This window comes from Eurytemora carolleeae, unplaced genomic scaffold, assembly GCF_000591075.1.
Source record: "Eurytemora carolleeae unplaced genomic scaffold, Eaff_2.0 scaffold1426, whole genome shotgun sequence".
Lineage (NCBI taxonomy): Eukaryota > Metazoa > Arthropoda > Copepoda > Calanoida > Temoridae > Eurytemora > Eurytemora carolleeae.
The window spans coordinates 52,398-79,765 of record NW_019397451.1 but is presented as its reverse complement, the minus strand read 5'-3'; the positions used below and the strand labels follow the sequence as shown (position 1 = coordinate 79,765).

Sequence of the window (27,368 nt, the reverse complement as noted above, 5' to 3'; positions counted from 1 at the left end):
ATATGTCTTCTAGATTAAAAAATATTAAATGTCTAAAACGACATATGCACATAATTTGCAAAAATTTCTTTGTAAAACTTGTCATAGGATTTCCTAAAAGCTAAGAGTTATCAAAATCTGACAACTAAAAGTGGGTCAAAACATAGATTTTGTTTGTTATGGGAAAAAAATAGTAATTCAGGCAGTGTGCCTAAGGACTCAGGCATTTAGTATAAAGCCAGTTTTAGGCCTAAAGGGAGGGCTTTGGGTATTTAGGAAAAGTCAGAAAATGTCAACAGCCTCAGACCAATACTTTTTGAGTTATGTAAAAAAAACTACAGGGGGGGGGGGCAAATTGACCCCCCCCCCCCAGCGGGAATAGGGTTAAAATTTACAAATTACAAAGTTGTGTGCTGAACATACATTTGCCTTCGCTTAACTTTTACGTTCAGTTTTTCTTGTATGATTAACATAGGTTAATAAACACAAAGTTTTATAGAATATAAATTTAAAATGTTGGAATATGCACAAGTTAACACAATTTGTTTGGTGCCAAAAAGCTCTATATGAAAAAATCATAGTTGCCTATCACATAGATTAATAACAAAACAGATAGAATACCAGATTTTGTCGTTTCAATAATTAGGAGTTTTTCACAATAACCATGAGGCAGCACCCAAAGGAGTTAACCGTATGCCGCGTTCAATTATTAGGCAGAGTAAGAGCATGCTCCTTTGTGCTTCTGCCTTTGGTTGTTTTGAACAAAACCCCATATATCTTGAAAAGACGACATCTAGTGTTCTGTCTGTATCTTTATTACTCTACGGCCTATCAATTCTAAAATTGGCCGGTTGGGGCAGATTCCCCACTCAAGACGACCTCTTCTGAACAGATTCCATACATTGTTGTATTATAGGTAATCCACGAATACATGCATGCACATCCCTCATGGACTGCTCAAGAGACTGTTCAGAAAACTGGGAGAGATGCCGCCTAAACAATAAGAAAATGTTTATAAATTAAATAATCAAGAAACTTAAATGGACTGTGTAGGTGTAATTTCAAGTGACTAATATATGTCAGATGTGGGGAAAGCATTACAGTTAAAATTTGCGAGGTGGGGAAACCAATTTTAATATGATTTTAATATGAGCCACTTTTAACAAGCAAAAATATTTGATTTAGAAAAAATATTAGTTAAAGTTAAAAGGTAATAACAATTTAAATTTTTGAACTAAATATTTCTTATATTATACATACCAGGCTTTTATGGCGCTTTGCGCTCATCTTCTATTTAAATTGCGAACATAGTTTCTTTGAGTACATGTTAAAACAAAGAAAAAAATTTCGTGGATCTTATAAAAAATTTTCTTTCAAAATTTTCAAATATTTAATAAAAATCGAATTTTAATGGAGGCAAATTATTTTAATTTTGTTCATTCATTAACCCTCTCCAGGGCCACCTGAGGTCCCACACAAAACTTGGGCCCGCTCGGTTTAGCTGTTTCCACGTTTATTGGATACAAACCAACACACACCCAGACATTTTAAATGTTACAAAATAAAAAAACTTTTTAACACAAATTTTTTAAATTTTGATCATTCATAAACCTTCCCTGGGGTCATGTGATGTCCTTAGGGTTTCCATTCGCAAAAATTTTGCGCAATTTTTGCGGAACGAAACGCAAAATTTTTCTTTATTTGTGCATCAGTTTTGCGCGAAAAAAACAACAATCTGTGCAATCATTCGCAAAAATGATTTCGCGCAAAATTGCCCTATTCTGCTTTTGCGAAACTCAAGTTTTGCGCAATTCCGCAACTAGAATTTTGCGCAATTCCGCAATTTCGTAAAAATCAAACGGTTGGTGACAGTGTGTGTTTTTTAGAATTCAATTCTGGAAAAATCTTGTTCTGGAATGTCTTCCTATTGGTCACTTTTACATAATTGACCAATGACAGTTAAGAAGAGTTCAAATCTCACAATTTTCTCGACAATTTTAGTTTTGGACATGCATATTTCCCAAAAGTGGATTCTTCAGGCATTGGTTACTTTTTTGCATTATTTTATATGAGATAAAAAGATTTCAGAAATTTGATTAAAAAAATTTAAGAATATAATTCATACTTGATTAGGCAAAGCTTTTAAGGGTCACTTGAAATTATTTAATAGGATTAAAATATTGCCAAGTTTTACACTCTCTAATTTCTATTTTATTAATTTTGGTCCTTTAATTTAAACTTTTTGTAACTGGAAGTAACCAATTGAGTGTAGTATAATCGTTATCATACTCGTATGTTAATATTTTTTTGTATATGGAATAAATCTTCAGTTGTTTAATTCTAAGCTTAGAATATCAATTTTTGACAATTTGCCTAAAAAGTTACATTTTGCATAAAACTTGCGGTTTTGCGCAAATTGCGCAAAGAAAATTGCGAAAAACTAAAATTTCGTTTCATGCGCAACTTTCCCAAAAAATATTTCCGGTTTTGTGCAAATTGCGCAAAAATTTATGCAAAACCGCGCAAAACTCATTGCGTTTCATGCGCAAAAATAGCGCAAAAGTTCGCAACGAAAAATTTGTGCAAAAATAGCTCAAATTTTGCGCAAAAGATTTAGCCATTTCGTGGAAACCCTAGATGTCCTACACAAAATTTGAGCCCGATCGGTTAAGCCATTTTGACGTTTTTATTGGATACAAACAAACAGACACCCAGACAAGCCAAATTTAAATATAGATTATATAATATGAAAACAAAAAAAGCCAAACACACATATTGAGTCGTTTTTGTTGTACTGAAGATTTTTAATATCACAATTTCCTTACCAATCATCATGGAAACATTACATAAATTATAGATTTTATAGATTTTAATGAATAAAAAACGTGTAAACGGCTGAACTGATCGGGCCAAAGTTTTGTGTGGGACCTCACGTTGACCTGAGGAAGGTTTATATGAATGAACAAAATTTAAAAATTTGCCTCCATCAAAATTAGATTTTTTATTGAATTCTTGAAAATTTTAAAAATCCATGAAATTTTTTGTTGAATTCTGCGAACTTTTTTTGTTTTGATTTACGATGAACATGTTCACAATTGAAATAGAAGATGGGCGCGAAGCACCCTAAAAGCCCACTATATAATCACAAAGAATAACAAGAAACTAATTGCATGTTAAATGTACATAGTACAACTATACTGATGGCAATAGTGAACAAAACAGAATTTTGTAAACATTTACGTTATAAAATGACACAAATTTGTATTGCAAGGGATCTTAATTGTACAAATATGTATCCTCTTGGCTTCAATGGACTTATAGAATGTCGTCTTCATAATATATTCGAGCCTGGTGTTTGTGTAGTTTGGATGATGTGTAAGCTGTTTCTATACGCTACGACATGGGCAAGCAATTCAAATTTTAAAAAGAAATTTTTGGTCTTAGTTTTAAAGTTTAAAACTATTTAGGGGGGGGGGGGGTTGAGACCGTAAGCGCCATCCTATTTTACCTTAGTAAAGATGAGTATTCAGATTGAATAGTTTCAACCATCTTCTTATCCTGTAATCCAGGAGTTTCAGGATTATACAGAACCAACGCTGTCATCAGAAAATACATCTAGAAACATATTCAACTATCATTGTATAATCCTGAGGCGAAATTTGTATTGAATGCTGTTAAATGAAACCCCTGTAGCAAATGCTCTACTCCTAAAACTGATTTTAGACCTGTATCAATCCAGGTACAACTCAATCAGGAATTACTGAATAACGTATTTATTTACAGACATATTTAGGTTAGGTTAATCATAGAATAAATTCTGCGTAATTATTTACAAGCGCATTTTGATTTACAGACAATGTATCACATGATTTAAAAAGGTATAACTATAGGCTTTGCTACTTTATTAATTACATATCTTTGTAATTTTCTTGTTTCGATCATTCCAAAAAATGAAAAATGTACGTTCAAAAAATATTGCTCATTTCAATCTTTTTCGTGTTTTTTTCCACTGATTGTTCAGTAAAATTGTTTGTTCACTAAAATCTTTTGTTCAATAAAGTCGAATTCAAGAAATTGTTCCAGAAAATCATTTGTTCAGTAAAAAAAACTATAGTTTTTTCATTTCTCTGAATGATACAAATCATTCGTCCAACTTTTCTTTTTCCTGAATGAATGCATTTCTCATGCAAAATTTAGTTTGTTATCAAGATTTTTTTCGTTATCAAGATTTTGTTCGTTATCAAAATTTTGTTTGTTCTTAATAACGACGCCTCTCTCCACTGAAAAAGTGAGAATCATGTGATAGTTAGAAAGGCCAGAAAATTTGAGGTCTTGCAAAAAAAGATAAGGGNAAGGATAGTAATTCTTTAAAATGTGCAATTCAAATGTTTGTGTATATGTACAACTCTTAGTAGAATCTATTCTATATAAATAAAAATAATCAATATGTTTCAAGAATCTAGCACATTTTTGCAATTTTAAGCATTTTTCTGTTTGGACTGTTCATATGCAGGTGAGATCTTAGCATTTTTCTAGCATCCTGTATTGCAATTCTAGTTTCTATAGACTAGGTGGGTTCTCACAATATAATACCTGCCTATTCCAGGGATTCTTCCCAAGTATTTGTGAAACATGTACAATGCACATGGTACATAACATATTATGTTTATGTAGAGATTATTTTCATCTGCATATAGTATTTCTTTAAGTAAAAGTTTCATTTGATATCTGTTCCAGCCAGGTTCCTTTAGAAGTATAATCTTTATGATCTAGTATAAACTAAACAATTTGGTCTAAAGTTAGTATAAATTATTTTGATTATGATTATAAAACAAATAGTTATTGAGTATATTGACATTTCTTAACCCTATCCCTGCTGGGGTACTTGAAAACCAGGATTCACTGACCCCTCCCCACTCAAATTGTGCTCTACTTTTAGAATCTGCAAAAAAAATGCAAAATCTAGTTATATAATAAAAATGTTTGCAAAAAATGGTTCAAAAATTAATAAAAAATACATTTAAGAAAAGCCCTCGTGATCATTCCATTTCAAATATGCAAAATTTTTTGCAAAATTTTAAATAACTTGATGTTTAATTAAAAAAAAATAAAAATAAGCAAAGAACCTGTCAAATCTTTCCCTGGGATGTTTAGAAAGATGAAAATTTCCCTGTATGATAATTGAAGGGGATTACAAATGGGCGTTGTTGCCCTACCTCCCTCCATTAAGTGATCAGCTGATTAGTATTAAAAACTATATATATATATAAAGAAAATATGCTTAAAAGTGCTTCTGACTCTACATATATATTTTATTTAAAATAAAAAATTCTGTTTGGTTTCTATTACCCCCTCCCCCCGGTATACCCCAGTAAAGCACAGTACTTTGCAGTACATTGTAGTACCCTGTACCCTGAAGCACTCTGTATACCCTGTTTCCATCACTTTCCATAAACAGATTTGGGAATTACAAATTGGTGTTTTTGCCATTCCTCCCTCCAATGAATCATCATATAAACATAATCTCTTTTATACTGTTTTACACAAATGAAAATTATGCAAAACTAGAGTAAAGTGCAACCCAGAAAAGCTTCTGTATAAGTTCTAAATATTTTTGTTCAAAATAAAAATTCTGTTTGATTTGGCAACTTTTTTCTGTAGAATCTGTCCTACTCTCTGAAAGGTTTCACATCGATATGTTTAAGGATATCTACTCGATATAAAGCAATATTTTTTAATACTTATTTTAACTCTAACTCTGAACTAAATGAAAATAGAAAACATATGCCGGTTTAAGAAAGTTTTAATAGATATTTGCATTCATCCAGAACAAAATTTTTTATCAAAATTAAACTTTTTTAGGTTTATGGGACGTTTTCAAAAAATGCAAAAAAAATCATTTCTGACACCCCTAAGCTTAGTACGTCAATATGATTCACCAAATCCATACTGCAGTCCTTCAATTATCATACAGGGAAAGATTTGACAGGTTCTTTCCTCTAACAGTTTGGGCATGTATGTGACACTTTCAGAAGTATATTAATAAAATTCATAAATACAGATAAATCTTTGAAATCATTAAAAGTGTATGAAAAACGATAAAATGCAAATTAATATTTAATCATCTGAGAAACTGTAGCAGCCAAACAGATAAAAGTGGGCAACCAATGAGAGAACAGAAATATTCTCATTGGAGAAAACAATTAACGGATATCCAAGGAGAGAGAAAAAGAGGGGATTAGGACAAAAATGAAAAGTTTCCACATTGGATATTCGGATCAAGAAGTCAGGATTAAAGTTTATCCATTCTAAAGTTCCCAGCTCTGGACATTTATCTTTGATTGGCAATGAATAGTACAACCTTTTCATACTTTAATCATTTACACTGTAAATTGCCATCCAACGTTTAAAACTTTGACGTCTGGAAAACTTAAAACCAACTTTAAGCTAGGCTCTTGCCATAGAGAATTGAATATATGTTAGAGGGGAATTTAAAGAATCTCTCGGTATGAATTTTTGTAGTCCCTTTCAGCCTGAAAGGGAGTTAAAAGTGTACAAATCATGTAAATGTTCACAAATTATATGCAGTAGAGTACATTAATACAGTATGTTCCCTNATATGGTAGGGCGAACTCCCTTCTATTCCTTACTCCCTGATTGCCATACACTCGACTCTATAAAAGAATGTTAAGTTTTTGAAAATCAAATGTTTAGAAACTATTCTGAGAGATATTAGCGTAAAGAATAAAAGTTAAACTTTTAATATAAAAGTAAAAAGGATAAAACACTTTTGTAGTTGGAAATTTTAACTTAAAAATTCAGATTTAAATCATTATAAAATCAGACATTATTTGATTATACAAATTACACAAATATGTCTTCTAGATTAAAAAATATTAAATGTCTAAAACGACATATGCACATAATTTGCAAAAATTTCTTTGTAAAACTTGTCATAGGATTTCCTAAAAGCTAAGAGTTATCAAAATCTGACAACTAAAAGTGGGTCAAAACATAGATTTTGTTTGTTATGGGAAAAAAATAGTAATTCAGGCAGTGTGCCTAAGGACTCAGGCATTTAGTATAAAGCCAGTTTTAGGCCTAAAGGGAGGGCTTTGGGTATTTAGGAAAAGTCAGAAAATGTCAACAGCCTCAGACCAATACTTTTTGAGTTATGTAAAAAAAACTACAGGGGGGGGGGGTTCAACTTGACCCCCCTCTCCGCAGGAATAGGATTAATATCCTTAGTTTTTTCTAGATTAATTATCAACGTGTATTCTTATTAGAATGTCTATAGAAGCAGACGGTTTTTAAACTAAATGCCTGAGTTCTCGGCACACTGCCTGAATGACTACTTTTTTCCTGAAACAAACTAAATCTTTGTTTTGACCCACTTTCAGTTGTCAGATTTTGATAACTTTTTTGAATTACTTTAGGAATAAAGTGTTAAAAAGAAGGACAACAATTACCTTTCGATCAGTTAGGAATGGTTTGTTTGTGTTTCCTTCCAGAATCTCAAATAGGAGAGTACTCTTTCCCTCCTCTAAACCAATTTCTAAGGACACCCATTCAAACAATGATCTTTTTTAGAAAGGTAAAGTTATCAATAATACATTGTGATTTAGGTATGTCTAGAAAATATAGAGCTGGGAATTATTAAATCGTGGATATCGAGATCAAACGTTGATCTCAATTATTTGATAATCTTTATTCTATATCATCTGAAGTTCAGCAAACGAACAGCCAATCAGAAGCCAAGAAATTTTACATTTAACCAATGAGGAAACAGAGAAAATCAAGAGATCAAAGAGATTTTCTGTAACCTTCAAAAGTGCCCAATGTGAATAACTAGATCAAGCGATCAGGACTCAGCTCAGGATAAATGAAAATGAATAATTTGTTTGAATTACCTTGAAACATTCGTTTTAATGGTGGCTTCGGAACATTTAGCACAAAGCTGTAATCATCTTTTCCTTCAATTAAGGGTATGTAAACAAATATATCATTTCAAAATCATGATTATGCATAGATGCATTACCTTACATTTTATGAAACAAAACTGCATTAAAATTCTAAACTAAGTGCCTAGTGCGGAACAAATACTTAACCCTATTCCTGCTAGGTGGTTTTCAAGTACCCCAGCAAAGATAGGGTTAAATAGAGATAATACACATGCATCAGAAGTACAACCGATAAGTTGCACAACATTCTTCTATTTTCCTTTTATAGTAACCTTTCTGAGGACTGAACCAAATTTGGCGAAAAATAGATTGATTTAATGTATACAAAAGAAATGCAAAAAATGCTAATTTTTAGCGAAGCTAATTTTTTTCCATTTTGCTGGAAACCCTAGCTCTGTCATGCATACTTAAAGGGAGTGTTTGCAAAAAATAAAAAGGGGTCAGGCTTACTGCAAAAAATAATCGCTTTTGATCACTAATAATTTTACTTATATCTGTTGCATATATAAGGAGAAAATTGTTAAAAAAGACTTATACTGAAGAATGAAGAGTCCATACAAATTCAGAAATTTCCAATATTCTACTCGGATTGTAAAACAAATCAATTTAATTTCAAACAAATTTTTTGCGAACACTCCCTTAGAAGTTATTTCTTTTTACCCATGGCATAGACCATTTGGTCCTCTGCATTTTGTAGGTAATTCCAAGCTGTAAAAAGGTATCCAGCTGACTTCACATTTCCTCTGAAAAATAAACTTAATTTTAAATTTTCTAGGCTTTAGGGTCGTTTTGTGTTTTTTTATAAACAATTCCAGCTTTGAATTTGAAAGTTGTTATTGTTCTCAAAATTTGGTAAACTTTTTAAAAAAATTAATGTCAACATTTTTTGGGCAAAATTTTTCAATTTCCACCAGCCATAAACCTTCCGTGAGTTGCATGTAAAATTTTGGGCTCCTTCCGCACATCCGTTTCTACGTTTATTAGACACAAACATACAGACAGACAGACAAGTATATACTTAAAGATATGCAAAGATAAAGATTGTATACCTGAGAAGTGTGATACAATCATTTTCAGTTAATCTAGACTCATCATCAATTTCAACCATGAAAGCTGAAAAAGATTTAATTGGATGAAAATATCAAAATAAAAGAATTAACAACAGAGGAATTACTTACCCACATGTCTTTCTCTTAATTGCTTATGAAACAAAATCATCATCCATGGAGAAAGATCTCCTTCAGAGCAACACCACTTTTTATATACACTCATAACCTGAGAGCCCAGGTTGAACCTTGACCAACTTTTCCAGAAACATTGAGTTTGATATTCTAAAATTATGCATTTTAGTAAAAGTTGTGTGTAAATATGAATGAAGGAGAAAAGGAATAAGAGGGTTGAACCTCAATTGAAATAATACACTGTTTTGTTAAATGGTGCTATTTGTTTTACGTCAATAAACTATCTAGTTTGCTTTGAACAGTAAATATGGAAGAACAATAAGGAGTTTAGCTAATTTAGAAATTGTGCTATTAGTGAGAATCAAATTCCAGATAAAATTAAATAGCAACGTTTTGCATAAAGTTTAAATTTTTCAAGATTAACAAAAATTACATACCTAAGAATTTGAATTCCTCTGCAGTATATAGGTCTAGTAGGGTTGGAACCCCAATGCTCAAAACAAATTCCAAAATATCTGAGTCTTTTAATTTCAATTTAACCAGTGACAATGTTAATTACAAAAAGGAATTGTTTTTCTATTTTTTGGAAAACAAATAATTTCGTTTTGTTCACAAGGAAGAAAAAACGAAAATTAAAACAGTCATGTTTAAAAGTATCATTTTTAAAATAAAAAAATTAGTAAGTAAAACTTTTAGTTCTTTGTTTAAAATTTTATCATACAAAATATATTTTTTTAGTCTGAAAAGCCTTATATAAAAAAACCTTAGTTCAGAAAACAGTGAGGTAATTTATTTTGATTAAAAATTAAGACAACATTTAATAACTTATCTTCCTGAAAAAAATTTAAATTATTTGTCATTAAACTCAATTTCGTTTTAGGAAAAACGATTGTATCGTAGTTTTGTTTTTCATTTCTTAAAAACATAAAAACGAGTGATTTCTTCGTTATAACGAAAAGCAAAGCAAAAAAGGATAGTGTTTTGATCGTTTTTAAAAATGATTAACAACCCTGATTACAATGTTATTAATTTACAAAAATCAAATTGTAATTTTGCTTTGTTAAATTTCCTTCATGCTGATCTTGAAAATCACTGTTTTCCAGAGTACTGTCTGAGGTGCAAACTAATTTATTAAATTATAAAGATTTATTCACACACTAAAATGTACATACATATATAAATGGTGTAGTTTAATTTTTTAAGACATTTTGAATATGTATGTATATAGTTTTATAAAAGAAAGAAAAAAATGCAAAATATTGCACAAATATATATATAACATATTTATCATTTCAGTTATTATGTAAACTTCGAATTCTTCAACTTATGAATTATTCCTTCTTGTATTTAAAAGTTCTTGTAAAATCGGAACTTCCATGCATGGTCTGATGGGACCTTGAAAGTTTGGTAAGCTAGATATCTTTATAATTGTTGTCAATAATTGTCAAAATAAAAGAGGGTTCAATCTATTTAAAAATGTATACCTTTAGACAGATCTTGATCTTGAATTTTCATCATAAGAACACTTCTTTGTAAAGATCCTGGACCCTAAAAAACACAAAATACAATTTGGGTCCCAAACTGATCATTACAGAGTTAAGACCTGCCCAAGATTGCTTTGATAAATTGTGCCATTAGAGCTGAAAACTATAGAACTGTGGATGCAATCAATGCTTGATCTCCTATCCATATTAATCTCAAGATTAACTTTATCTTTAGTTTGTATCCTGAAAAGTGTGTAAAATTCAACCAATTGAGTGGCGTAGGCAGAATCCCAAACAGCCAATCAAAATCAGAAAAAAATTTTAATTTAGAGCGCAATTTTATGAGAGAACTCTTATTGGTCGAAATCTTGCAGGGATGTGAAAAAGGGAGAAAAAGAGTAAGAAGTTAAAAGTGTCCATATTGGATATTCAGATTAACCCTATTCCTGCTGGGGGGGGGGTGTGATCGGAGCTGGGAACTTTTGAATGGGGGATATCGGGAAAAATGCTTGATGCACTCTTTTTATTAGTCTTCAGATTAAATAATACTTCTTATCTCTTGTTATTGATCTCCAGATTAATTAACCCATCAGGATTAAGGATATCACATTCTAAAGTTTTCAGCTTGGGACTCAGAGCTGGGAACCTTACAATGGTGGATATTGGGATTATTGTTTGATCCACTCTATTTCCTAATCTCCAGATTAAAAAATCTTCTTCTCTCTTCTTATAAATCTCCCGATTTATTAACCCATCGGGATAAATGATATCCCAATCCATAGTTTATCGCTCGGGATTCAGAGCTAGGAACTTTAGAATGGGGGATGTCGGGATTAATGCTTGATCCACTCTTTCTCTTAATATCCAGATTAAGTATGGCTTGTTTTCCTCATGATATTTATCTCCAATTAATTAACAGATCGAGATTAAGGATATCTCATTTTAAAGTTTTCAGCTCAGGATATCCAAATCTAAAGTTCCCAAATCAGGAGACGTATGCCCAAGAGGATACAATAATAATAACAATTAATACCTGAAGTTCAAGATTCAGGTGAGTTTGAACAGGATTGTTCCCCATCACTAGAAAACAAGATATATAAATCTCCACATAATGAGATTTTCAAATGGTACCTGAATTTGCATTCTTGTCTGAGAATTGATTCCTTCTAAACTTCTTATGATGATACAACATATATTTTTGAATAACTTTATCCAGGACAGAATTCTCTACCTTTTACAAAGGAACTGTAAGCATATTTATAAGTGACGTATATTATGCAAAAATAGAAATGGTCAATTTATAAGGTTACCCTTATAACTTTTGTCCTATAAAAATGTAGAAGATGACAAATTTTTGACTTGAGAAGTGTTAACTTTTGTGAATTTCTCCATCATTTTGTAAAAGCAAAAGATGAGCAAATCGCTTTTGCAGAGAAACCACAATTTAAAAAAACAGGTCAAATAAACAAAGTCATGCATTTCTAATTTATGCTTGATCAGACAAGGGCACTGCTAAAAATCAGAAACTGGCCTCTTTGCATGGAGGTTGACTTGAAATTAGACTTACAGGACCTTTAATAGTTTAATACAGGTTTCCTGTTTAATTTCATGATTTCAAATTAAAATTATTATGGCAAAAACAACATTTTACAATTAGCACATATTGTTTGGAAATACCTCTGGCTTGAGGTCGTCTAATGAGGTGTTAATCTTCATAAATTCTTCGTAAGACCCTCCCGTACATTCCTCTTTTTTCCTCCCATAAACTGATCTATAGTTTTTTTTGGACTTATTATTTCCAAGGGCTTCTGCTGCTGAATTTGGAATATGTGAAGGATTCATGATAACTGTACTATGAATAACCTCTGGTGAAAGGTTAGATTCTTTGGAAGGCTGGTTGTCAATATCTCTTGCAAAATTAGTATTTACAACTGGATTGAATAAAGTGTCAATATTTTGACAATCAGTTGATTTGTTAATCTGAGAAGAAGTGTTGCAAAAATCTGAGTTGGTTAGTCCTGTACAGCCGCAACTGTAAGAGGACTCTGGGAGCCTTTGATTATCAATAGCTTCCGCCATTTTGACGGTATGTCTCAAATCTACCGTTTGTGTTTTTGCTGAGTAAGCTTTCGTCATTTCTTCATCAGAGCTTGATTCACCTCTCCAACTCTGGCATCTTCTTCCAACCAAAGCTTTTGAACTGAAATAGGGGTTTATCTTGCACACAACAATAGTTGTATAAATAAAAACATATTTTTTCAATACTAGCAAATTTATCTGAAGCAATAAAAATCAATTTCATAAAGTAACTACAATCAGAACCAGAAAATTCTGGAATAGGAAAACAGCTTTTACACCCAAGTTTTGACTTTAGTCCGATGAACATGAAACACACCAATTGTGTTGCGTAAAATGACCCATTTTAATACTGATGAATAATATAATTACATGCTAGTAAATATATTTGCTTTGTTTAAAGGGACCATTTAATAATTTCTTGCTAACTCAAATATCAAAAGTTTTCATATTTTAGTATATAATAACTAACACATAATGACATTAAAATATGATAAAATTTAATTTTATTGAACTACTGTTGCTGAAAAACGTCTAATATACTATTTCTGAGAAAGGTACCATAACTTTGCACTCAAATTCAGAACGAAAAATTGGCTTTTTTCCTGGCCACAGTTGTCTTTGAAAAGTAAGACTAATACCATTCAACTTTGAATAGGCTGTTTAGTTTACCCTGAAATTATCCAAATAAGTGAATGGTCCCTTTAAAGAAATTAAATAGGTAATGCTTTTATCTTGTCTTCCTAGTCCACAGTTTTCAAGTTATCATTAAATGTAAAAAAATGCTTTGAATTTACCTTTTGGATAAATCTTTAGAGGTGAGTGTAGATGAAGGAATAGAGGAATTAACAATAGGAGACCTAATAACTGTTGCTATTTTCTGGTAAGCCCGAGGAGAACATTTTACAGGAGGATTCTTGTAAATTCTTCCACTACTGGATTTTCCAGTCCATCTTGACTCTGATTCTTGGGCAAAATGAAACCCATCAGAAAATGGATTTGTAAGTTTTGTTACTTTAGGTCGAGGTTGGAGCTTTAAGAAAATGTCATGGTGTTTAACTTTATCCTGTAAAGATCTCCTTAAAGCTCTGTCCTCTTTTCCCAAAGATTCAGATCGATTGATTGTAACATCAGTAATCATACTACTGTTAAGTTCCTCCCTGAATGGAAAGGCTTGTGAGGGCACATTATTCTCATTGACTTGATGTTGAAATGTATTATTTTGTAACATTATCTCTTTGTTATGCTTTGCAGAAGAGGTCGTGCAAATCACTGGTGTAGGTATTGAACTAAGAACTGTTGGGGTAGATTTCAAGTTTTGTTTGAGAGAAAGATAAGAACTTGATGATGGGTTGTTAGACCGATAAGTAGCCAGATCAGTAAAAAAGGCAGCCATGCCAGATTTCAAGTTTAGATTTGATTTCACCTTGGATGGAATATGGGATCTAGAAAACAATAAATAAATAAAATGATTATTAATAAGTAAGATTTCTAATGAGAAAATAATATTACTAAGTTTCGGCAATAAGTCATGCTCAATGATGTGTTTAACCAAGTAAAATCATATATGTTAATCCTTTTCCATAACATTAAAATACTACTAAAAGATGTTTTACAATGTTTGAAGATTGTCATATTATTAATAATTATTGTCTCAGTAATTTTATAATGCAATCCATATGAACAATATTTAGTATTTTGCCTGTGATGATGTAACATGGGAACTACACAAGTATCAGAACCTATTCTTTTAAGTTTTATCTTGAACCGGACCTACAATAGATAAGAAGTATATATAGAGAAATTTATGTATCACGTGGATTTAATGGTTCTGTCAAAATTCCAGAAAGATGTGACTTTCGATCACAATTTTGCTATTAAACATAATTTTTTAGCCTTTTTCATTAAATACTTTTTTGCCGACAAATACATTTTGAATGAAAAGTCTAAAACAAAGAAAACCGTAAGTTTAAAGATTGTTGATTACAGACCAAAGCTCGTAAGATTTCAAATAGAAGAAACCGAATGCTTCTAACTCTGGTAAGTCCTGGGTGGTATTGTTAAAGGGAATGTTGCGAAAAATAAAAAGGGGGTATAGGCTTATGTCGAAAAATGTTCGATGGTGATTGCTGCTAATGTTTCTTCTATTTGTTGCATCTAAAAGGAGAAAATTGTTTAAAACGACTCATACCAAAGAATGTAGCATCCATAACAATTCAGAAAGTTGCAATTTTCGACTCAGATCATAATATATTTCATAATATATTTATTTTTTTTGTATATAATGCACTTAAAATGACGATTTTTTGTCTACTAGGTGTCTCTCCCTCATGTGAGATCACAGAAACATCAAGAGCAGAGACACCTGGCGGCCATCTAATAATCGTTAAAATTACAGGATATATAAAATAAATAAAAAGTATTATTAAATATCAATATGAGTGCATTGAAAAAAAATCGATGAGTCTGTATAGAATTTAATATCTGCATTATTTGTTTGGATTTAAATTGATTTTTTTACGATCTGAGTCTAAAATCACAACTACCTAAATTTGTATGGATGCTATATTCTTCTGTATGAGTTGTTTTTAACAGTTTTCTTCTTATAGATGCAACAGAAAGAAGTAAGATTAATAGTGCCTCACGATAGAATATTTTTCTAAGTTAGCTTATACCCCCTTTCAATTTTCATAAACACTCCCTTTAAGAAAATTAAAAACTTGTATGTGCTAATTTCCAATTGCAACTTCCCAATGGCAATTTTCCAACCAGTGATTTCCCCAACCCCTAATTTACCCAGTCACAACTTCTATTAACACTTTCTCCATGCAGTAAAATAGAATTATTTTTTGTTTTACTATTATTCTAATGAATTCACATATCTTAAGTTGGAAAATTGAAAATAAAAAATTCTTCTTAAATGAAATGTTTGTGTATTTAATAAAAAATGGTTGATTAAATTAAAGATTATTTTAATGTGTTTTAATACATAACTGCTGTTCAATTTATTAAAGAATGTTACTGCAGGGGAATTGGGTAACCAATATTGGCTAAATTACTTGCCTGGGTTAGTTGGTGTTGGGAAAGTACCATTTGGGAAATTATTTACCAAACACCAAAAAAAATAACTCTAAAATATATGGTAATACCTTTTTTTGCTCATCACTTAAGATAAGACCAGTCTTCATACCAACATTTTGGCATTTTCTATACCTAAACAAGGGCTGTAAGCATAACTTTATAATGAATGAATAATGTGGAAGATATTGTTTTCTAGATTTACTTGTTTAAATTAGGATAATTTTCATATGCTTTTAGGAGAAAGTCACCATTTTTGTAGAGAATCCACAGTGATACTGGTTCAAACAAATCTTTTAGTTTAATATAACAAGGGATTAAAGGATAAATTATATTGATTATATATCTGATCTAGTAAAAATATTTGATCAGCGATTTGGAAAACATTTAAAGGGACTGTAAGCGAAATTAGGTTTGTTGATCGTTTTTTAAAAACGATTTGCGACCATTTTTATACCATGCATTGTTTTAAAAAACGATAGCTTTTGAAAAAAAAAAATTATTGACTATTATGTTAACGATGGTTAACGAAGGGTCATAGATATCGATCGTTAACAAAGGGTTGTCATTAAGGATCATTAACAAAACAACAAACTTTATAAAAAAGGGTAGTGTTTGGAAAAACGATTGTTTTTGAAGAAAGAAATTACATGCAACTTTATTGGATGTTGTCTTACATAAAGTTAAACAGTTGTGAGCTAGGGAACTAAAACTTCCAGGTATTTTCTTAAAAACCACTCAATCATAAGTACATATGAACTTCAGGTCAGTTTCCTCTCTTCGCTAACGATCATTAATGAAGACCCTTGCATGTAATTTTTTTTTTCAAAAACGAAACAAAAAGTTTTATAAAAACGATTGTTTTCAAAACAACCATTTTTAAAACACAAAATTTAAAAATATGATTGTTTTTAAAAACGATCGTTTCGTTTTCGATTTTTTGTCGTCATTTTCATAATGAAACGATCTTTTATCTAAAAAATGAAAATGTTAACATCCCCAAGCGTCATTTCAAGTGACCTTCTGTAAATTTAAAGAGAGGCCTCCCAAATTTACAATGGAACCTTGAAACTTTTGACTGAAAAAGGATAATTGGCTTTTCCCCATTTATCTAAAGAAAAGCTTGTATTTGATTCAAAGCTATAATTAAAGAAAATGATTTTTAGGAATTTAAATTATTAAAAATATTGAAAAAATACGTGATTGTCATGAATGACTGTAGCGTCATCCGCATTAAGTTTAAACAGCACACTAGCTTACACTCTTCAGAATATATATATTCTGAGGAGTGTAATAATCAGAATATATACATTAGGAGTTCACTCCTAATTTACAGCTTGTCACACAACATTTAAACCTATAAAGGCTGGGAGTTCTGAATCTGTTTATAGCCTGGGGGCAGTCCCATGCCCCCCCCCCCCCCCAGAAAAGGGCCATAGAATAGGTAACAGAGTTGAAATGCATGTTTATAGCCTAATTTTTCAAGGCCGGCTCATTAAAAAAAACTATCTCGATAACTTTAATAGTTTTGTTTTAAACAAATATCAAAGTGTTGCACATTCTTCTACATCCATTTTTCAAGGCCTTTTCAAAAATAAAGTTTTTAGATCTTTAGCTTTTGTCACAAAAAAAGATATGGGCTATTTCAAATTTTTTACAGTCCCCATAATTATTGAAAGTTGTAGATACAATCTAATTGCATAAATAATAACCTGCAAGCATTACACTGTTTTCTCTCTTCAAGTTTAACATTACAGTTGCCTCCAAGCATACAGTAAGTATCTATTCCACGCTTTGTAGCTCGTCTATAAAATAGTGAGGTTTAATTTAACAATTGTGAGTCAAGTGGTAAAATTTTAGAATGTGAAATCTGAAAATTTAGATTTTTTAAGATGAACATTATGAATTTTCAATAATCATGATTTGCTGTCTCATTGAGCATTGAATGAAATCTCAAATTTACCAATAATAATTAATAATTGATTAATAATTGATGAATGTAAAAGATGTTTGTTTTAAAGCAAACACACAAAAGAGATAAATCTAAGATAAAAGATGAATTATGATTAATAAAATAACCTGAAAAATGCTCTACAGCTGTAGCAGCAGACTCCACCGTAATGAACTCTAGGTTTATCAATGGCCTCTTCACATACAGTACAGATACTGGTGCCTTCTCCATCCATACTAGTTTCTTCTCCCCTCAAACTAGTATCTTCTCCACCAATATTAGTTCCTTCTCTACGCACACCCGTACCATCTCCACCCATACTAGTACCATCTCCACCCATACTAGTACCATCTCCACCCATACTAGTACCATCTCCACCCATACTAGTACCATCTCCACCCATACTAGTACTTGCTTCGTCCATACTATTAAAAGCTCTACTCATACATGTAATGTTTTCACTTGATGATGTTTCTTCTTCTGGTACATTTTTTCTTTCTTCTCTAGGCTGCTCAGCCATAGAAATTCAAAATCTGTAAACATTTAGACATTTTAAATGATTTGCAAGTATTAGAAATATTTCTGATGATAAATTAATTTACAAAAATAAGATTCAGTGCAGGATAATTAATTGTAGAATTAAAAAGTTTATTAATTTGTTTTTTAAAGTTTATGCCATAATTATTATTTCCAATTTACAAGTTAAAAAAAAGTATGTATGTATATATGTATTGTAAATAACTTTTAGCAATGTTTTAATTTATATGTATATCTCTCTTAGCACTAAACTAAAACTAGTTTAACAGATTGCAGCCACATCTTTACTCTAGAGCAACCCAACCTATACTGAGTTCGTAATCATCCTATATCAAATCTCAGCCGTCATACTTTACATATATTTATAATACAACTTTGAGATTAAATGGCCAGTTATATATAAAGCACAAACACAGTACATTGATATCACATTAAACAAAAGTAAACTGTACGTAAGATTCAAATTTTAAATGTTTTTTTAAGTGTTAGGTACTTTCCCAAAGGCTTTTTCCTAAGGGCGACTTCCCAAGTGACAATTTCCCAAGAGGTAACTTCCCAAATGTGCAATTTCCCAAGCTGCAGCCTGCAACTTCCCAAAGGTTAGGTCACTGTCAGCCGTAGTTCATTTAAATTTCCGAGCCTGGTCTACCTTTCCGGTCCCAGTTTGTACTGTACCTCGCTCTATGGACAGGACTAGCTGGTACAACAAGGTTGATGCGATCAGACTTTATGCTTCATATAGATTGAATTTACTTTTACTAAAGAAGCAGAGGTGCATGAGGTTAGGCCCTCTGAGGCGCTGCGGGCTGCAATGGGAACCAGCGCTGCAGTCAGGATGGGCTAGGGCCGAGCACCGCAGCTAAAACAGGCTGGGGGCCAAGAAGTGTGGCTAGGACAGACTTTGGAAGTTGCCGGTTGGGGAATTGCACATTTGGGAAGTTACCTCTTGGGAAAATACCCTTGGGAAGTTGACACTTCAAGAAAAATTCTTTGGGAATGTGCCTAATATCTATCTTAATTTTATGTTTTATCATAAATGAAGAAAAATGAAGAAAATGTGTTGTATTGCAATATGCAATATTACAATATTGCAACAATTGTAAAGAACAAAAATGTGCTGTATTGCATTAATGTAACCGAATAAATTGGCCCTTCTGGAGCAAGGAAGTCACAAAGTCATACCAGGAATGTCAATTGAAGAGACAAGAAGAAAAAGAGAAAGCGGGAAAAGTAAATTTTTTTCTTTTCACATGCCATTTTGTTTAGTTTTGGAAAGCATCTAACCGGCCTATTTTATAATGATGAAATATTGATGCAAAGTGTTATTTAAAGTTTTCAAAAGGTTGCTTAATTTCTTTATGAGTTATGTGAATGGAAAACCTCAGAAAAAAACTAGCTGAAACAAATATTGGTGATATTAGTTTCTCATTAGCTTTACAGAAACTTCTGACTTTCTTTTGTTGAACGAATAAATGAACTGTTAGTTGTAATCAGGCGCGCAACTAGGGGGGGCAGGGGGGCCAGGCCCCCCCTATATTCTGTATCAAGTATAATGCTATCTATGTTATCTGTAAATATCTTAATTATCTGTACGTTGACCTTGCCGGGATAGCCCGGTCAGTTTATTCACCTGTATATAAATAAAGTTAGTTCAATAGTATTCTCTGATTTATACAGACGTATATAGAGCCTAGAGTTTGGGCTGAGAATAGAGAGCCTTGAGTTTTGGCTAGAGATAGAGATAAGTGTGTTCTTTATTAGACTTTGAGTATAGTAATCGCGTCTAGATTTGTTACATACACAATAGAACATGCTGTGGAAAATATCTCATATTTTAGCTGATTATCGATCTCTATAATTCTCTTATCTCTAATTTCAGCTGTGGATCATCATTTAACAGTTTTTAGTGGTATTCAAAGCAATGTATAAAACTAGAAAGAAAAACAGGTCTATTTTAGGAAGTAGGCCTGTATAAACTATATTTAGGAAAAGTCAAGAATTTTATGCTCTCATAAAGCTTACAAATAACAAAAAAAATAAAGAAATAAAACAGAAATTTCAAAAATATTGAATGAAAATGCTGTAAAATTTTTGGTAATTGTAACTTTTTTCCTAACTAGGCTTTCAGGGCCCTTCAAGCCCATCTTCTTTTCAATTGTGAACATTTTCTCTTTGTGTACATTGTTAAACAAAAACCATCAAAATGTTCGCAGATTTTTAAAATTTTATGAAATTTTGATCATCCATTAACATTCCCTGGCCGGGGTCACATGAGGTCCCTGACAAAATTTGGGCCTGATCGCCGATCGGTTTAGCCGTCATGACGTTTATTGGACACAAACAGACAAGCAAAGTATATAAACAGATATGTTCAATGGAGCGAAAGTAATGTATCAGTGTAAGTAAACAGTTAACACTAAAATTGTATTTTTAGGTTCTGTAGTAACCAAGGGCAAAGGAAAGCATATGCTTTGTAAATCATTTATGAATAATTTATAACCCTATTCCGATAGGGCTATTTTGTCTAAATGTAAATTGAGGAAGGGGGGGGGGGTTCCCCTTATAAATGGCATTTTCTTACAAAAATATTGGTATCTACTAAACTGTCTGACCCCATTTGTGAAACCAGGTTTTCAATTTAGGTTTCGGTATGATATGAAAATCAGAACTGAAACCCGGGTTTCATGAAAAGGGTTCGGCAGTTTTGTGGATATCATGGTATTTTTTATTATACGACGCAATTATACTTAAATGAAAAACATGCGTAATTTCAAGTGCCCCTCCATTTATAGAGTGGCATGTCCGATGTACATTTGAAACCTTAATTTCTCCATCGTTTCTGAAGCAAGAAATGCATGTCTAAATGTAAAGAAATGTAATGTATAATATATAAAAATGTGTGTTAAGAAATGAAATGTAAATAATTGTAAATAATTGTAATGTAAAATGATAAAAAATGCGCGTAAGAAATAAAATGATAAATTATTCAAAAATTTGCGTAGAAATTATATTATAATTATAAAATTATAAAATATTATAAAATGCGTATATTTTAAATCCAGGCCAACTGCCAGTGTTGCTTCAAGAGCCAAGGCAGAATCTGGGATCACATGCGCATACGCAGGCGCACCACTTACTTTATAAAGGTTTTACAATTTAGACCATCGTTCACTTTTCTCTTACCTATACTGTAGTTTGTAAGTTCAGTTTATCACCGCAAGATGAAGCTATTTCTCTTGTTTCTTATACCTTTCACTTGTTAAAAAGCCTTAAGTTTTGCTTTTTAGAATAACTTGGTTTATAATTATTAATTTGTCGTAGACTTTGCATATGTATTATATTATAAATTGAAGTTTGATATTTTTCAGGTAGAAATGAGTAAAAATAAATACAAAAACTTTATACCCCACTAACTATAGGGTTGTCAATGTAATGATATACGGTTGTTTTTGAATTTTATTTAAATGCATAATTATGCAAATATTGTACATTAACTACAGAGCTTTGCGCAAATCAGTGACCGTAAACAAAGAAGTAAAAGTAAATATTTTATTGTTTTATAAATTGACATTATTATCATTATCATCATCCTTATTATTATTACATAAAACATTGTTAATATTATAATTATCTATATATTAAAACAAGACATTCATATATATATGTTGTCGGCCAAACAACTGGACCGATTTGGCTTAGATTCTTTGCGGACAACTTTTGTTAAATGTTTTCAACATAAATGGGTGGCCGCAGTGTTTTACGCTAATAGGGTTCGAAATTTTTTTCTTTTTTTTCTAAAGATTCATAGATATAGGTTGCCTAAAGCTGGCCAAGTGGCTGACCGAATAGGCTGGCATTTTGTGTGGACACTCAAAAAATTTTTTTTACTAAATAAAAAAAAAATCCGGGGGCAACGCTGTATTTACTATGTTTTTTTATTGTAAATATATCTCAGTGTATACTCTGTTCCTCACTAAACATATATACTTTCTGTATGTTCTGTTTCTCTGTAAATATATATACTTTCTGTATACTGTGTTCCTCTGTAAATAGTCTCTCTATACACTCTATTCCTCTGTAAATATATATGCTCTCTGTAAACTCTATTCCTCTGTAAATATATATGCTCTCTGTAAACTCTGTTCCTCGGTAAATAATTATACACTTTGTATATTTTTCTTCTCTGTAATTAAATGTGTTCACTTTCTACATTTTTGAAGAAAAAAAAACTGAAAAATTCTTATTTGAACATTTTTAATTTTTCTGTTTGAAAAAACTAACTTTTTACCTTTAGGTTGTGAAACGTTACAATCTTTTTCATTGCTTAATGTCAATCTTTTTTATTGCATAATTTCAATCTTTTTCATTGCTCAAATTCAATCTTTTTCATTGCTTAATTTCAATCTTTTTTATTGCTCAATTTCAATCATTTTCATTGCTTAATTTCAATCTTTTTCATTGCTTAATTTAAACCTTTTATTTTATTGCTTAATTTTAATCTTTTTCATTGCATAATTTCAATCTTTTTCATTGCTTAATTTTAATCTTTTTCATTGCTTAATTTCAATCTTTTTCATTGCTCAATTTCAATCTTCCACCATATCATATATATACATGTATAAGAAGATTCCACCATACCATATATATACATGTATAAGAAGATTCCACCATATCATATATATACATGTATAAGAAGATTCCACCATATCATATATATACATGTATAAGGAAGACAGGTGGGCGTGCACCCTGGCTCTCCTCCCTCTCAGTTACGGCCCTGTATTCAAGATTTACATTCTAGAATTTTTTTATCATATTATTAAAAAAAGTAAAATTTTAATAATAAAAGTAGGAATAAATTACAGAAAGCCTTATTAATATTCTTTCAGATTCAGAGGTAATATGAATTTAAAAGATTTTTCTTTTCCAAAAGTGAAAGATATCAACAAGCACTGTTAAAACATTTTTGACTTAGTGTTACTCCTCGAGAAAAACTTTAAGAAAATTCTTTCCTATTTTGTGTGGATTGTTTCTCCAAAATATAACTGGTAGTTGTGGAGTAAAATTCAGTAAAATCTTTTTCCCCAATTATACCCCAAATTACTAGAAAATGTAGGTACCAATTCCCGAGAAAACTACATGAAAATCCTTTCTTTTATTGGAGAATTTTTGCTTAAGATTATCAAGAATTTTTTCAGAGACAAAATTTCGAGATTGTTATGTTATTCATAATAACTCTGTAACCGAACCATAAGAAAATCTATGAAAATATTTTTACCTTTTTTGAGAGCAACATATTTTCTTAATCTAAGATTTGGATATTTTTGCCTCAAGAATATTTATTGGAGATTAAATTCTCGAAATTAATTTCTCTAGAAATTTATCACAAAAAAGTTAACTTGAATGCGAAAACTTATTCCTCCAGAATTCACCGAATTTGGGACACAAAATCAGAGATGTATCAGGGAAATTCTGGGGAATAAGTCCTCAGATAGTTCCTTGGAAAAAAGTATTGGATTATATTCTTGTAGAAATCGCAAACAAAATTACAAAGCTTTTACAAGTAAAGATTTTTAACTTAGACTTTAATTAGTTAAATAGTTTTATAAAGCAGTTTAGGATCTATTGCATTGCATTTGCAAATAATTAGAGGTCTGTTCATTTGCTAAATTTCAAGGACAGTCATCCTATTAATTTATCCAAGAGAAAATTGAAATAAAAAAGAAAAAACAACTACATCTTGCGGTGAAAAATTGAGGTTTGTGTGTATCGAATTGCAAGGGAAAGTGAATCAAGGCTTTAGCTGTGCGCATGCGCACGTAATCCTGTTTGGTTGTGCCTGACAACAACACAGGTAGTTTGACTGGATACGATACAAACACCTTTCTATATATCTAGCTATCTCTCTATCTATCTGATCTATATACAGAGCGTCCCATATCATATTAGATTATCTCCAATCTTTAACACCAAAATAAACCCTTAATACTCGAAAAACTTATCCTTTTCCGCAAGAAAATTCTTATATAAGCCTTATGTTATTTTTCAAAATGATTCATTCTAATGAAATTTTCTAATTAGTCCCAAAAATCGTAATTTAGACCCGTTCTCGGTCTAATATGATGCGGGACACCCTGTATCTATCTTTAAAACTGGAATTCTGTCTTGAATCAAAACAGGAAGTTTTACTGATCAGTCTTCCATACAAGTTGCCACTTTTTTTTAACAATTCACTGCCCCCCCCCCCCTACTCTTAAACCAGGTACCAAAAACCTTCAATATACATACAAAAAGCATAAAACTCTATCTATTAACGATAATAATCATAGTTGATAACAATATTAATAATACTAACTTGATATCATTCACTTAAAAGGTTTACTCAACTCTATTGAATGGTTATATAGGTTTCCAAAATCATAAATCTATAGGAATTAAGTTTTGGTACAAATACAAGTTTTAATTTCCCGATCCCCATATCTTTGCAACTTGATGGTGTAAACCTATGATATTTCAACTTTAGAATATTTGATATAAAAGAACTCATAGTTTGAAATATCAAAGGTCTACATCATTAATTTGCAGAGATACAGGGATTTCCTTTTAAGAGTTTGAGTCAAACACTTGATTTCTTTAGGACTTCTATTTATTTGACTAGCTACAGTGGATCTTTAACCCCATGGGTACTGGAATAGGGTATCGCTACGAGGCTCGCGCACGACGAATGAAAGGTCGATACGGTACGGGGGGAATATCTGTACCCTCTGACGTCACTGATTAAAACTATTGGTGGAGAATTCTCAGACCGCCGAAGAAGTGCCAATCACAATTATGCGTATACTCACCTACAAGACAGTTCTAGGACCAGTGTCCACTTAGTGCCCTGTACCGGGTTATGATGTAGGAAGGTACAGAAGCTAGACAAGACTAGAACTGTATGAATACCTTACCCTATTCCAGTACCCATGGTTTAACCCTTCATGTTATAATCATCATAGTTAATTAATTTAATTAATTCATAACATTTTTGCAAGCAACTATATGATTCAATTTAATTTTTGAAATACATAAAAATTCAGTTAGAATTGGACTAAAAACAGTCTGTAAATTATTAAGAAGAACAACTGTCATTGATCAAAATTTCATTGAGAGATAAAGTTTAAAAAAAGAGCTAAAACTACATCTAGCGGTGAAAATTTGAACTTTGATGCTATTGAGAGAGAAAGAGAAAGTGACAATGTCTGAATTCCTGATTAAACCCTTCTTCTAGCTGCCTGGAAGCATGCACACTGCACACAGGAAGTTGGCCTGGATACGCTTATCATCATTCTTTGTAATACCACCAGGGGTAGCATAGGGGGAAATGGGGGGGGGATTCTAAAAATATGCAGGCTGTGGGCACACTGCAAACAGGCTTCCTAGCTCTTGATACGCTCCATTGTATGGAAAATTTTGTCTCCATTGTACATTGAAATCGGTAAATGACGCAACTGATTTATAACACTATTTACTTTTTGTTTCTTGGAGATGACATTTTCAGAACATTGGAGCACATCGAGCAACCTCAATTAACAACCATGCTTTAAAGAAAGTGACAGGCAATGTATGAATATTGAACTGAGATTTCAGTGTCGTGGACAATTTTTTTAGATTTTTTAGAGACATATATTCTTTATATACTGAGCTTGAAGTGAGAATAAACATGAGAGTTAGATATCTTTGCTTATCATGTTAATTTGTATTTTTAAAAAAAAATAAAAAAATGACAATTTTTTTTGATATTTTAAGTTTTGTATATTAACTCAAGTATGTCGAATTTTAAGTTTTAAAATCATCTTTTTGGGTGGATACATTTTGAGAATCTTTTATATTAAAGTATTGAATAACGATGACAAAAATATAACAAAAAATCTATAGTAAACAAATTATTTGTTTAGGAACAGGTTGAGAAAATAAACATTTTTTCCTTATCAACGAAAATAAGTAATCTTTTTTAATTATTATGAACTCTTAGTATTCGCAAAATTTTCTGTAGATTTTCAAGAATTTTTATTGAAAAGACAACATTTGAAGAGTTTGAAGAAATCTCCGAACAAATTCATAGTAAATAAGAAATTCAATAAAATGATGAAAACGAAATTGATTCTAACTTTGATTTTTTAGACAAATATCTTTTGAGAAATATGTTCTTACGCATATAATTAGTTTACTATGGAATTTTTACGATATTTTTTGTCGTACCAACCAAAGTGATGACTTGAATGTCAACTTTGCGATCAAACTATAAAGAAATCTTTAAAACGTTTTATATTAGTTAAACCACCATACATTGACGGTCACACCCTTTAAAGAAACCCACAGTACCGTTAGATTAATCTATTATTCCCATCTTTGCATGAAATTACGCGTACAATCCCTTTGCAAAGTAAAAATTTGATTTATTAAACAAAAAATGTTACCGTGTTATCTTTTATACTTTTTGTTGATAGATATGTGGTTACAGGAATTAAGTCTTTGCCACAAACTCTGATTTTCTTATTCCTATATCTTTGCAACCATTACTATTCTTATCATGTTCATTATCATTAATATTATTATTATCATTAATATTATTATTAATATTAATATTAATATTAATATTAATTGTTTAAACCAGAAAAAAGCTTTAAAAATGTCTTATTCATACGCTGAAATTGTTAAGTTTTGGAAAAGTAGTGACAACATTTAGAGAATTTCACTAAATCTATAAATAGCATAAAGAAGGATACTATACTTCTAAATAAACAGTGAAGTAGATATAGAGGGGTTACTATCGTGGAGAAGGAATGAACGAATAGATTCATCTATGCTGAATTACATGATTAAAAGCATAGATGGCCATTGTTTCAGTAGAAGTAAATATTTCAATTTACTGATAGCGCCGATTGAAGAATTCATAACTCTCATTGGATAATGAGATAGATAGAAAGATAGATATTACCGCCATACTATTTCTATTGGTTCAGAATAGACAACAAACACATGACTGAACCTTGGATCACGAGGGAGATGGCGCTATTTGCTCTCTTGTAGAATACACTGCGAGTATTCCTCTACAACAAATAATTTGCTTCAAGAAAAT

At 31.3% G+C, this 27,368-nt stretch overlaps 1 protein-coding gene across 1 annotated transcript; it reads right to left on the bottom strand.

The window, feature by feature from the left end:
• Positions 1 to 310: 310 nt before the first annotated feature.
• LOC111714368 (uncharacterized) lies at positions 311 to 18,239 on the bottom strand. The gene is made up of 18 exons (XM_023489459.1): positions 17,839 to 18,239; positions 17,472 to 17,564; positions 15,831 to 15,894; positions 14,384 to 14,454; positions 13,479 to 14,126; positions 12,283 to 12,805; positions 11,737 to 11,836; positions 11,639 to 11,685; positions 10,606 to 10,669; positions 10,191 to 10,244; positions 9,559 to 9,642; positions 9,119 to 9,271; positions 8,990 to 9,053; positions 8,601 to 8,683; positions 7,890 to 7,952; positions 7,449 to 7,534; positions 3,488 to 3,594; positions 311 to 972 (listed from the first exon to the last, which is right to left on the bottom strand). Exons 1-18 carry the CDS (start codon positions 18,228 to 18,230, stop codon positions 849 to 851), a joined length of 2,820 nt encoding a protein of 939 aa, XP_023345227.1. The 5' UTR covers positions 18,231 to 18,239; the 3' UTR covers positions 311 to 848.
• Positions 18,240 to 27,368: the final 9,129 nt, after the last annotated feature.

Coding starts and splice junctions, on each gene's coding strand:
- LOC111714368 (XM_023489459.1), bottom strand. CDS start 18,230: ATGGCTGAGCAGCCTAGAGAAGAAAGAAAAAATGTACCAGAAGAAGAA. Junction 15,895..17,471: donor AAACAGTGTAATGCTTGCAG/GTTATTATTTAT, acceptor GCCCTTGTTTAG/GTATAGAAAATGCCAAAATG. Junction 11,837..12,282: donor TAGACGACCTCAAGCCAGAG/GTATTTCCAAAC, acceptor CCTTTGTAAAAG/GTAGAGAATTCTGTCCTGGA.